Genomic DNA, 14525 nt, shown 5'->3' with positions numbered 1-14525 from the left:
TTACTGCTACATAACAACCTTTAAGCAAATGTGAAACTGTAAGAACCAAATAGGGAATATATGATGAACAAGGTTCAGAAAGGTATGGAAAGGCCAAAGAAATATGGGGAAAAAAAAAAAGAAACAAGCCAAGGGAAGATGTAGAAATAAATATAGGGGGATCAAATCAGTGCAAACAGTGAAACGTGTAAAATAAATTCTGAAGAGAAGGGACTTTGGAGACGAATTTAACTCCATGTCTTCACACCCATTCTTTTTTTTGTATCCAGACCCCATTAACTCTTTCCTCCACCCTTTGTTAGTTTATCTACAAAGACATAGTAGATGAATATCACCTATATATATTTCAGTGCTCTTAATTTTAGTGCCTAACTCCATGGATATTGGATCTGTCATTCTCTTTCTATATTTGAATCATAACTAAACTGTTAATATTAAAGAACTAACCTATAACATAATTTTTGCTTAAAAAGACTTCCAATTATTCCAGTTCGTTTATGTATTCCTTAGGCTAACAAATAAACGATGAATACATTCATCTTCAGAATTATGCGCTCCTGTCACTGGAAGCTTTTACTCCCTTTACAGTTCTTACTGTACCTGTACACAAAATGCACACACAGACATCATCCCAGCACTCAGGTAACACTTTGCAGACCTGTCTTTTTATGTTGGTGGGTTGTCAATCCAGCACACTGTCACACATTCCTCCTCTCCTATTAAATATAAACAAATTTGGCCAATTCTAGCAATTTCAACTTTGCTTTGAATATCTGATCACCACTGCAATCTGACTTCAAATTGGGAATCCCATGAGTCTTAAAAAATTCCATACTCGACTCTCTTCCAGCTGTGATAAGTACTTCAGAAGTGTGCCAGGTTGGCCCTGACTAATAGCCAAACCCCCACCCAGCTGCTCACTTAACTCATTCTCCCTTCACCCCCCACAGCAGGACAGGGGGAGTAAATAAGAGGAACATGAATGAGAAAGCTCATCGGTTGAGATAAAGACAGGGAGATTGCTTACTAATTACCATGGTGGGCAAAACAGACTCAGCCTTGGGAAATTTAGCTTAATTTATTGCCAACTAAAATAAACAAGTAATTACTAATTTGAGAGGTGGGAAACAAAAAGACATACATTATTAAAACAACAGCTTTCCTCCCCTCCTTCCCTAGGCTCAACTTCGCTCCTTCACTCCCAACAACTTTACCCTCTGCCTGAGTGGTGCAGAAGTTTGGAGGGGTACGGTCAGTACACACCAGTTTCTCGTTGTGTCTCCTTTCTCCTCACCCTTTGTCTGCTCCAGCCAGGACTCTCCATGGGCTGAAGTCCTTCAAGATAAATCTGCTCCAGTGTGGCTGCTGTGGATATCTGCTCCACCATGGAGCACCTCCTGCTCCTCCAGCCTTGGACTTCCCCCTGCTGTTTCTCACTCTTTTTGTTCTCTGTTCCTCTCTCTCTGGGGTTTTATGCCCTTTTTTGAATGTTTTTCCAAAGGTGCCACAAGCATGGCTGAGGGGCTCAGCTCTGCCTTGTGGTGGGTCCACTGGAACTGGCTGGAACTGGCTGTGTCTGGCACTGGGCAGCCCCTGGCCTCTTCCTGCACAGGCCACCCTTGCAGCCCCTGCTGCCAACACCTGGCACCTGCACTCGACACAAGAAGTTTCTCTGTTGTGTTTTGGTTTGGGTTTTTTTTGTTTGGTTTTTTTTTTTTTTTCATTTTCATACTCAAAAAGTGTGTATCAAGCTTTGAAAACACTTGCTCTTTTCACATCTGCAAATACAGTCAACTGAACCTTTCAGTTTGAAACTGAGCTGTTAGCTTCATTATTTCCATTCATCATTTCCTTTTTATTTCTCTGTGTCCAGATGCATGTTCCTGTTTCTATCTACAGCTCATGCCATGTATTATACTTAGAAGTGATTAGTAAGAACTCAAAATCATTATTTATGAGCATCATGAATATTTACAGAAAGCTAACAAATATTGCAGAAAGGAGATTGTGAACGTGGGCAAGACACTTTTGAACGTCAGTCATATGATTAATACCAAACTAACAAAAGCAACAATTATTTAACTGAGAACTTTTCAGAGGATGCTGGTTTTATCCTAAGCCTCTTGAGTGACTTAAAGCTGCCATTCAACCAAGATGAGCTTTGAAACTGCTCCTTATTTTACAAAGCACCACTGTGGGGAAGCTCAGTTTACAAGAAGAACTAATGTAAAAACAGCAAACAAAACAAAGGTGATTTGTGAGTCCAATGCTGACCATACTTTGGGCTGTGATTTTGTCCTCATGTGCTTTTATTGCTATATTTATTCTTTTAAATGATTGGTCTGTGAAACATGTTTTCTCTATATTTAACAACAAGGGTTTGAATACACAGCGAAATAAGAACAGACTGAGTTTGGCAGCCATATCATTTCATTTCTTTTCTTTGAAACATTAGGAGTATGGAGCTTGTTACATACCACTTTTCTATTCTTTATGAAAAGTTTTGGTAATAAGCTGTTAAATAGAGCTTTCTCTTACTTACATTGATATCTTCCAAATCTAAGCTATTCAGAACGACATTGTTCCTCTTCCAGATGATAGGAGGTCTCAGTGTTCCCTGGATCGCACAACTTAAGACAGTACTTTGTCCCACTGTTGCTGCAGTGGTGCTTAGTTTTTGATCTTCAGGCAGACTCAGCTGAACTACCTCTGCAAAAGATATATCATTTGTAAGATTAATTAGCAGGCAGTTTCATAAGGTTAATTAGCATGCAGGTTTTGTACACTGGTAATTTAATGATTTTAATTGGAATCAAAGTAAAAAGAACTTCCAACAACCACAGGAAGTTCAGAGTATTTCAAATAAAGGTCAGCATGACATTTCAATTAAAGTGACTGACAAGTATCACCCTGTAAGAAGAGAAGCATTTAACATGAAAATGAATTTCAGAGCTAAGACTGTAATAAACATGACAGTGTATCCAAAGTCAGAGACTGGAAGTTATTTGACAGTTAAGGCCAATGCAGCAGAGCAGTTAGCACCTTCATCTGAACTAAGATGGCAGTACTGTTATAAGAGGCATTCATATGAATTCATTTTCAGAAAATAAAAATACAAACGGAGCTCAGAGTACAAAACATGCAGGACTGAGATTGAAATGGACAACAAAGTGAATTCTGCACTCAGAATATAAAATTAAGGTATAAGATTTCTTTTCTGGTAAGCCAGTTTTTATGGGGCTTTTTCCTTGATATCAGTGAAAACATGTTTTCCAGATCAAACTGACATTAGTAATTTCTCCCATTTCAGTCTCAGAAGAACATGCATTAATCATAGTCCAAACATATTAGTTAATGTCATTTTTAAGAAACAGTGTTAAATAATTTCTACTTCATTTCTCTGGTCAAACATGATTCCTTTTACAACTGCAGAAATTCAGAGTCAGAGTAATAAATAGTTGTGTATTTGAATAAATCTCTCTAAATACAGAAAAAAGGGGGGGGGGGGGGGGGGGGATGGAAAAAAACAGAGCACGTTATTGCATCAATTCCGAAACTGCTCTGTCTGCTAAGGAACAGAAGCAACAACCAGGAAGGACTATAGCACCTGGCAGAATTACAGAGTACAATACTGTATAACAGTTAAAGACAAACCTGAAGTAAATGCAGTGCATCACCTGAAATATCGTGAATTATCTCAATCCACAAATATTTGCCACCTATTTTTTGCATTTACTGTGCAACACAGTAGAAATTGCTAGTGTTGATAAGCTATTTCACAAGGCTTGCCAAGCCACTTTTAATTTATTTAGTATTACCTAAAATACCGCAATGTAAAATATCTGTAAAACAGTAAATTTAGAGGAGGTAGTTTCAAAAGTGTGTCACACGTTTTTGTTTGGGGTTGGAGTATGTGTGTGTTTTGTTTTTTCTTCAAGATAGACAAATTGACAACACATTTAGAAGCAAAACCACCAAGAATACATGCAAACATGCATGTTCTGCATGGATGCACGTGTATGAGAAAATCCAATCAATATGAGAAATTTGGGGAACACAAAATTGCTTTTTCACATTCATAGTTATTGCTGGAGTCATGAAGACATTTCAGCGTTGCTCCTGAAAAGTATCTAGTATTTCTAAAATTAACACCAGTGCAGCAAATTCAAACTCACTTAATATCCTGTGAGAATGAAGACAGTTTATGGCATGGTATGTGAAACATCTAAAAAAAATCTGTGATTGCAATACAAAGTAAATGTTACAAGTTAAAGAAAAAAAGAAGTAAAGAAAATCCTAATAAAATTAAATTCAGTATGAACAAATATGCTGGTAACTACAGAGTATGCAGTCTTTAAAGGAAAAGTATTTTTATATTTAATTTAAGGAAACCTTTGTCATACAATTTTGGAACAAATCTACTTGATGCAAAAACAAGTAAATAAAATTAATATTAGCAGAGAAGTACTCTCAACCCTTTCAACTTAAAATTATGGAAACTACATCTTCCCCAATTTTTGATTGCCTCTGGTATTTCATATTGCAAGAAAAATAATGCGTGACTTCAGTAACTACCTTTGTACTATAACACAAACTAAAACCAAAGTAACTGAACAAATTTAAACATGAAAAACAAAAATTATGTGAGCATCCATGTTCATTTCAACCCAAGGAAAAAAAATTATCATTTTTCAGGTTAACCAGAAGTTCATCATTATTTAAGTTTTTGAATAATCTTTTAAAAATCTAGATATGTGTGATGGGAGTCCAGACCTTGAAATTTTCTTCACTAATCTATGTACTAAACAGCTCTAATATTAATAGAAGGCCACTTCACTTCTATGCCCCACAACTCCTTTGGACACTCTCATAAAAAAACAATGATACACATTAATTTGATGACACTGTATACTCTTCCTTCTTGTGTAATTGCCTATAGGTTAGAGCCTGAACAGCTGAGAGTTGTCTTTTCACTTGAGGTATGCCCAATTAAACATAACCTATTAAAATTCTACATTTGTAAGGATTTTGTCATATTAGACAAAAAAGCTATATAGGAATTGAAGATCATCCAAACAGCAATTTTTCCACTCAGCTGCTAAAGCATGAAAAATCTCTACGTTTTTTATCTTTCATTTTTTAAGTAAACTACAAAAGACATCATGCATCTATTCTCTTTCAATTACCAAATGACCTTCTTATAAGAGAGACAATAATTCTTCCATTATAGCAAAGCAGCAACCTATGCGCAAGCTAAGATCCTTTATAGGTTCTTTTTAGCCACATAAAAGCAATACTTTGTAATTAACACAATATTTTTTTTTCCAAAATGCAAGCATCAGAGAGGCATCTCAATATCTTCAGGAAAGAAAGCTTTGTTGTTTTATAATTAAACTCAATGGTTCAATTTTGTTTAAATTTGTTCAATTTTGATTAAAAATATTAATTTTATATTTAGGCCAAAAAAAACCCTGATTCTTTTCTTTTCCAGAAGGAATGTTCTATGACTCAAAACTCAAGTGATACCACCCACTAGATGTGCACAAATGAGATTGACTCATTTTTTTCTATCTAGATGCATTATCTGACACAATTTGTTACACTAAGGAAAAGGAAATGTATGAATTAAGTTGAATATTGTACTATTTACTGTAGTTTCTAAAATTTACTGCATCATGAGAAGCATTTCAGCTCCTATGTTATAGGAGATGGTTCTTCAGTGACACCATCATGCAGACTTCCTGAGACATACCTGCAAGGCTACTGAATGATTCAAAACTTCTGGTAGACAACTGATACTACAAATATTTTGCTTCTTTATTGAATTCACTATGCAAAGATCTCAAAAGGTAGATAAATCTTCCGATACTCAGTTTATAAAGGGGTAATTATCTGCGTTTTCCAAAGTCACTATTTAATTTAGGAAAGTCATGAAGTAATGATCATGAAACTGGCTTGTGCTGTAGGGCCCTCTATGAAAAATGTTAACCTTCACATGATAAACCGAGATAGTTAATTTAAATTCTACAAGATTTCAAAGTCTTTTTTCAATTAACTCCAGTATTACTATGGATACTTGTATACAGAAGGCCAGTAACTATTATTGACATGTTTATAATTTTTAATTAGAGTGCAACACTAGAAAAGGGAACATCTATCAAATGTAAAACTTAACATTTGCTACCTTAGCAAAGATGGTATTCTGAAATCAAAATAGAGAGGTGTTACTGTATTATTTTGTTGACACTAACAGTTCATCTGATTTTTTTTTTAAACTGGCTTATTTTTAATTTTTAATAGCCTTGCCATTAATAATAATAATAATAATAATAATAATAATAATAATAATAATGGTGATGATGGTAACACTAATTTTGCCAGAGGAATTCCCCAAGAATTATTTAAATCATTTCAATCTTCAATACAATATTTTTATATTCCTTTTACAACTTCTATCACATGCCTATATTGTAATAAAACAGCCAAATGCAAAATTTCATAAAATTAAGAAACAGTTGTCCTACCTGGAACTGGTTAATGCACTGATGTTACGTATTTCTTAAAAGTTATGAAAAATCCCCCCTCTAATAAATGCACTAGAATCACTGCTCTCCCTCAAAATACTGAACAACATTTAAGTAAAAAAACTTCATATAGTACACAATTATGTATATTTTAAATGATTATTTCATAAGAAGAATATTATATATAAGTTGTATTATAACTTTTCTTATTTTCTAAAGATAAAACTATTGCATATATTTTCTCCTTATTGGGAAAAAAAAAGCAGCACTCAACCCAAAAAGCCCTAAGCCTACGAAGTAGTGCCTGGAGCAGAGCTCTTTGACAGGTAACTCCCTGAAAATCCCTGTTCATGAGCTGTCTGCAGCCAGGCTGGAAGAGGCAAACACTGCTGTGGGGGGAAGGGTGTGGTGTGTGCAAGCATTCTGAGGTGCACAGGGCAGCACCTCGCTCAGGGCCCAGGCTCCATGACATTTCTTTGGAAACAGAAAAGATAGGCCCACAAACTAAATTATGCAGTTACCATCTCTTCTTTCCTCCCTGAAAGAAATAAACCTGGTTCTGAAAGCAAATACTTTTTTTCCAGAGACTGAAGCCATGGCACTGGGAGATATCACCTGCTAGGATGACTCCTAGCTTTCTCTCCATGTTGCCCTTGTAGAGCAATGATAATTCTTTAAAGTTTAGTCTACACATTTTGTTTATTTAATTTTAAATGAAAAAGCAGAGTAAAGGTTTAGAAAAATTGGAAGTGAAATGAATTCAATTTACTAATACCAACACCAAGCAAAAAAATAAATTTGGATATTGTTGCTTACAGAGCAGTAATATTATATATAAGTATCCAGTAGGTTTTACCTTTTACAGCTTGCCGTTATCAGAAGCATGAATGCCCTACCATGGTATACTGTATTAATGAGTTTGTTTGTAACTCCTCCAGATGCAATATCAGTCTGACACGTATCCCTGGTTCTTAACTACAAAACGTCACTGGATATGTTCTTTCTGATAAAGGGGAAAAAGGCAAACAAAAAATGAAAGAAACCTATTTAAATAAAAGCTAGAGGTATAGTTAGGAGATGTGGACAACAGAATAGGTTACAGACCGCTGTGTAAAAATATCTGGTTGGAAGTAACAAAAAGAAGTGATTATAAAAGAGGACAAAAGTGGTGAAACCAGACTAAGTGTTAACTACTGGGAAGACATTTTAAAACATTAACACTGACCAGGAAAAAAGAACTCTTACTGAAGGGGCTCAGAAATACCCAAGATTAAAAAAAAAAAAAACCCTAATGGTTTAAATATAAGACACTCCTGCATTGCTTGAGGAACGTGTGTTAGATGGCTGAAAGGGTTTGACAAATCTCCTGGCTGCTACAGCCATTCTGCAAACTCCCCTACCCTTCATTCTGCTTAATGGTACTGAGTCAAGTTCTTCTGGTTCCTCCCACCATGTTTTTCATTACTGAAGGTATCATTGTATTTGGTCCAGCTTGAATTCATCCTTCTTGAAAACACATGAAATAAAATTGTACACAATATTTTGAATTTAAAAAGTGTAATGTATCAACTAATCCATATCTTTCCTGAAAGACTTCAGTCAATACGTCTGTAGAATGCAATTGCCATTTTCACATTGATCTCATCTGGTTCCTCACAGTCACCTTGTGATTGACAGTTCCACACAACTTTCTTCTACTCTACTCTTTCCAGTAGATTAGTTCTCAGCTTGAAGTATAATTTCTTACTATTAACCAAGTATAAGATCTTGCACTTTGTTACATTACTTTTCATCTCACTTTTACTGTGCCAGGCTTCAAGGTTGTCCAATTCCTCGACTATAGTAATCCAACATTTCTCTGTATTGATGATGACTCCCAAATCTTGGTCTTTGAGAGAATTCTCTTACTTTTTCTTTTGGTCAGGGTATTAGTGAAAGCATTAAATAAGTTTGCTTCCCAGGTGGTCACTGGAGAACTTCACTAATCACTCCTTCTCAAAGTGATATTTTCCCATTTCATTGAACCCATATGACCTCCCTTTCAGCCAGCTCCTTATTCATTTTATGATTTCTCTAACTTCCAGTGTTTTAGTTGACTGAACAGGTTCTTATGTGGCATCATACCAAGTGCTTTACTGAAAATGATGAAAGTACTTCTTTTCTCATTGCTTCTCTTTAGTTATCTAGAATCTATGTTATAGACCTACTTTTGCTTGTCCTTCAGTTAAAATTAGATCAAATTAAGATCAGTTTTTCTATTATAATTTTCTAAATATTTTCTGATATAAATATCTTTATTATATCTTTCTAAAATATCTTCAGAACTTATTGAAACCAAATGCAAAACATCACTCCTACTGAATCAGCAAAGACATTGGACAATTATCAGATGTCTTCTGTTTTTTGGGATATGTTTTGTTTTGCAATATGTCGTATAATTGACATATGTCACCACTACTACATACATCTTGTTACTTTTGGTTTTAAGCTTAAAGCATTTGTCCATCTCTGTCACATGTCCCAAAGACAGGAATTTTTGGAAGATACAGACAATGCATTCAAATAGCTTTCCCTAAATATCTTACAACCTAAAATACATGAAAACATACACAGTGAGTGTGTTCACTTATAAAGCTTTTAGCTCCACATGCAGCTCACCTTAGGAAAATTTTTAAAATTTATCGACCAATACAAGTGAAAGCAGCTAAGCATAAATAATTCTGAGGAAGGAATTACAATCCTGCAAATGATGATCAATTAGAATAGAGTATAAGTGCTTCAATTTTCTTAGTTTGCCCAATATTTAGTAATTAAACTGTGAAAGGCAGGGAAAAAGAGTTTTCAAAGCTGACATTTTGCAAAAATATCCCAACAGCAACAGGGATAAATCAATAATGGAACCTTACTTTAAGCATTATTTTTTCAAGAGTCATACATCTTGGGTTGTCATTCTTCGTATAAGCTAAGCTATATCAATATTCTTTTAAGCCAATGGATAAAATTATATCACTGTATTTTTAAAACATAGCAAGAGGGATAGGGTAGTGCTAGGGGAAAAAAAGATAGTGATAGCCTTGCAGTGCTTTGATCAACGTTTCTGTTTTCTTAATCCCAAGTACAAGAGGCTGATGCACGTAACATGGAACATTCTGATGCTCTAAATTGAGCACATTTATAAAAAGAGTTGTTACACTTTGATTTATTTGAGTTTTCTGAAGAAGTTAAAGAATAGGTAGTAAACTGGGGTATTTCAGTTCTCTCCCTATACATGAAAAAAAATCTTATCTCCAACTCCTTTGATGTCCCAAAAAAGTCTGTAGGGGACTGTACACAATCATAAAACTCATTTGTGATCTTAGAATACCAAATCAGGCTACTAGGAGGAGAAACACTGAAGCATATAAAATTTCTTGAGATTAAGTGGTTCCTTACTGTATCTTATGACCAGTAAAGAAAAGCCACAATATCACTCTGAATAAAAGGTTTTGAAATCTAAGAAGTATGAGAAAGTGTAATATTGGGACTTTGTATATCACTTTATAATTGATAATCTATTAAAGGGAGGAAGATCTTATGCAACTGTAGACTGTTTTGGTTAATTTAATGCCATTAACAAATGTACAATTTGAACCTTCTCATTTACATAAGTTGTATTTATTCATAGCAGCCACAAAACAATCTTCTGAGTATAAACTAATGAACATCATGCAGACTGGTACTCACTATCTAAAATTAAGACCACATCAAGCCTGTATTTATTTTGTTTGCTATTTCAAATGTAATTTAAAAGCAATCACCTTTTAAAACCAAGCAAAGAAGCCTTTTGTCCATGGACTACTATAAGCTCTGTACTTAATGGATAGCATTACTTGATGGCTTGAAATAACTGAAATGCAGCTAGGTAATGTGCCTTTTCCTCTTCTGGCATTGATCCCACTTTCCTCAAAATGAAATAACAAAAGCTTTTTCATCAGTGTCTTTTTGCTGTTCTTTTACAGCAATTTTAAAATCAGCACACATTACCATTAGCATGACTAATTTTGTCATTTTCTGCTGTGTCTTCTGCTTTGAATTTGTTGTAAACATATTATTCGCATATTTAGTAGAATGTTTCAGTATGAGAACTAACAGAACATGGTTCATGAGTAGCTGTTCTGTAGGGTCTTATGCCAGCAAAGGAGTCTTTCTGTTCTCGTAATCCATTTAATAGGACACACAAGAAAAAAAAGGATAAATAACTTTTTCATGACTCCTTAACGTTTTAGCTGCAGAGCTTGGATTAAAATTCAGGAAGTCTTACTTCCAGCCTTATGGCCAGCATAGCAGAGGATTCTACTTTTATATTATAGCAATATGGTGGTTATTCAAAACCAAAAGCTCTTAACAGACTTACCATCATAATTAACATTTATTCATCTTTCATCTTTGCTGACAAGAGACTGGAAAATCATTTTTTGTTGACAATTTTAATATTGTAATAGCTCATGTTTTTAGGAAGTCCTGTACAAACCAATTCCATAAAGAAAATTAACAGAAACCATAAAAGAAAACACAATCCTGTCTGCATTTATTTATAATTCTGATCAATGAGATTTAATGGAGAGTGATTGATAGGTCATGCTAGGAAACATTTATTTTATGGAAGAAATTAAAGTTTCTCTGAAAGACAAACGTGAAGCAAAAAACCTATGGTTTCTATTTCCTCTTTACAAATATGGAATGCCGTATTCTTTATTCAAATACCTAGAAACATTATGAATGCTTCAGGTTTTAAAAATCAGGATAGAGTATGTCAGCTGACCACTTGCTTTAGTGAATTTAGCACCAAATTCTTTTATTATTGAAACAGCTTTCATCTTCTGATTTTGTTAGGACCAAAAATGACCACATAAGCAAATAAAAAAAAAATCAGCTGAAGTAAATAAAAGGACTAAATATAGACGATTATATCTTACAAAAAATTACAGATGTATGCACTAATAAAGTGTTTACCATTAAAGCAAAGTCTATATTTCTTAATGGTTCTTTAAAGCAGTAAGAATGAATATAGACTGTGAGAAGTAGTTCAAGGACTTTATGAGACTGAGAGCCTGAACAATAAAATGGTAGATAAATTCAATGGGGGGGGGGGAGTATTATACAACAGCAAAAGCAATCCTCCGAATCTAGATCAATGGGCTGTAAGTTGACTTGTCAGAAGAAAGACAGTGGAGTGATGATAAGCAGTTTTATCAACTCTGTCCTCTTTAGCAGAGAAAAATTCAAATCAAAAGACTAGGAATTATTAGGAAAGGAACTAAAAGCAAATAAAAACCCCATAATTTTGCTCCATGGTTTGTTCACGTGAATACCATATGCAGCTCTGGGTCCTCTGCAAAGTAGGTAAAAACTCAGGAAAAACAAGCATGATAAGGGTATAGAGCAGTTTAAATATGAAGAATTATCAAATAGGTTTGGATTTTTCTTTTGCAAAACAGATGATGTAGAGGGCTTTGACAGAAAGCCCTTTGGCTGTCATGGAAAAGCTAGAAAAGGTATTGATGGCTTATTGTTTCTTCTAAGACTGGAAAGCCATCAAAATAAGCAAGTGGGAGGCCAGGTTCAAAATGAAGGACAGTAGTTTTCATGCTTGAAGTGACAGATCTGATAAAATTCTGCTAAAAGATATGGTGGATTCCAGAAGCTTATGTGTGCAGGAAGAGATCACACAAACTCTTGGGAGACTATGAACAAAGTATAATGATATTATTCTTACACTTCTCTAGACACCAACTTAAGTCCATGGTTGAGAGAAAGTATTGGACTAGCTGGACCTGGGACCAGTACAGCCATTTTTATAGTCTTAAGGCATGCCTCTTTATTTTACATGGAATTCACTCAACAAATGCGATTTCTGTTTTCTTTACAGGGTTTACTTGCTCTAGTTTTAACTAAGTGAAACATAATTTAAGGTATTTTAACAGTTTTAATGAAAAAAGTAATTTAACTGTAATGCAGCTGAATTAATAAAACAGTATGTACTACCTCCTGAAAATCATTTTACTCAGTAGGTGAATTGACCCTTCTGATATTTTTAATCGCTTTTAATAGGATTATCTCTGAATGGCAAAGAATCTTTTCTGCATTGCTTACGTATTACAAATGCTTGTTTTAACTATTTTTTTTTTAAATCTGAAAGATGGCAATCATGAAAATCAGCAATAATCACTGCTTGCTAATTTCTAATTCACAAACTGATAAAACTAAAACAAAATTTCAAAGCTCATTATACATGTGTTTTAAATTTCATTCTTACTTTAATTAAACAAATTTCACTTGCTATGTCCATTGAATCAAACTCCTCCTCAAGATCGTGTGTTTCTCACAAATCTGCACAGCCGAAAGCACTCAACAGGACTCAAGTTATAAATGAGTGCAACATGGACTATAATGATTCACTTAAGTCTTTATAAAAATCAATAAAACATATACTTTCACTTGCTCTGCAGGGCACTAGGATGATTAAAAAATAGTTCAGAAGCATTATTCATGGAAATATGGGGAGTCATTGATTCTTTAAGACTCCCTCGTCATCGTACACAGAAACACAGAATGTTTGTATGCAGCTGTGGGCTGCACCTCATTTAATACATCACATACGATCAAAATTTGCCAGAAGTGCAGTATTAGCAGCATTGACTGACAACCCAAATATATTCATCAGGTTTCTCAGGTTACCACCCTATCATGGTTAATTTGTATCAATACCTGAACTACATCCGACAGTTGGAGAATCGCTTTATGGACAGGAAATATATGAGATAAGAAACTTGTAAAGATATACCATTCAAATCTGGCTAAAGGCACTTTGGAAAATATAAAGAAATATCTATATGTATTAGGCTTTGCCTAATATTCTTGTATCAGTACTACAGGAATACTAGGTAAACCTGAGCATGAAAAGTATCACTACTGCTTATGGTAAGGATATTTACAATAGTGCAGATAAAGGGTTCACCCTACAGATTGGCTTGTTATGAGAATCCTTTGAAGTTGCAGAGGCCATTCCATTCTTATGAGAACTTTTTCAGCCTAGAGGAAAACACAGGCCAAGAAAGTCAACTCACGATCTATATGGCTTCAAAGTCTTCTGTTGCAGGGGAAAACAGTAATCTACTCCCCTAACATTGACAGCCTGTTTCTCATAGACTATTTATTAGGGATAAGCAAAACAATCCAAACTTTGCATATCCTGAGTGACAGACTAGTTCTTTATCCTTATGAAGAAGAATGGGAACTTACATCTACATTTACATCTACAGTAAATGAACCGGAAAATAATAAATCTCTCTCCCTTCTGTTTCTACAATCATCTCACCAGACTGAAACTGCCTGCCCAACCTTAACGTATCCTCTCAATATGTTCTGTAACTGATTTTATGCATCATTCAATGAATCCTAAGGGAAATTTCAAAGTTATTGTGATGGGTTAAAATTTGATTTGATGCATGTTACTGGAATTGCTGATCTGAAAGTAGTCAGATAGTATCTTAGGTTTATGTGTATAAATAAACTTGCAGATTTTATAGACTCAATATTCAAAGTTATACAACAATATATTTCTAGCCAATAAAGTTGTAGCAAAAGTTAATTTTAAAGTATGTTTAGAAGAAAATCTCAGAGTAAATGAACCACTAATTTCCTAATAACCTATTGCCATTTTTAGAATTCAATCCCATTTTAAAGGATGTACTTAAGATTAGTCAGATATAATTAAAACAGTTGTACACTAAAAATATTTCCAAAAGCAACAGAAACCACAGCAGTCCAGAAAATATGATAAACCCTCTCACCTAGAACGCTACACCACTGTTTTAAGAAAATATGCCAAATTACCTATTCCAATCATACCTGTCTTAATATGTGATGATATGACACCCACAGCTAAGACATCTTACCTGTCCAATCATTTGTATAGACACACTTATTCACTGTGCATCCACAGCATTGCAACAATTTCTG

At 34.5% G+C, this 14525-nt stretch overlaps 1 protein-coding gene across 3 annotated transcripts in view; it reads right to left on the bottom strand.

Moving 5' to 3' along the window:
- Positions 1-14525, bottom strand: part of FSTL5 (follistatin like 5) — a 309868-nt gene that overhangs the window by 101655 nt on the left and 193688 nt on the right. For all 3 annotated transcript variants that reach the window (XM_075499250.1, XM_075499252.1, XM_075499251.1), the window contains exon 6: positions 2543-2709. In XM_075499250.1, the coding sequence (XP_075355365.1) occupies positions 2543-2709 (167 nt within the window). The remainder of the gene's footprint in view (positions 1-2542; positions 2710-14525) is intronic.

Source organism: Mycteria americana, chromosome 4 (assembly GCF_035582795.1).
Source record: "Mycteria americana isolate JAX WOST 10 ecotype Jacksonville Zoo and Gardens chromosome 4, USCA_MyAme_1.0, whole genome shotgun sequence".
Classification (NCBI taxonomy): Eukaryota; Metazoa; Chordata; class Aves; order Ciconiiformes; family Ciconiidae; genus Mycteria; species Mycteria americana.
The sequence above is the reverse complement of the archived record's forward strand: the minus strand, read 5'-3'. Positions and strand labels throughout refer to the sequence as shown.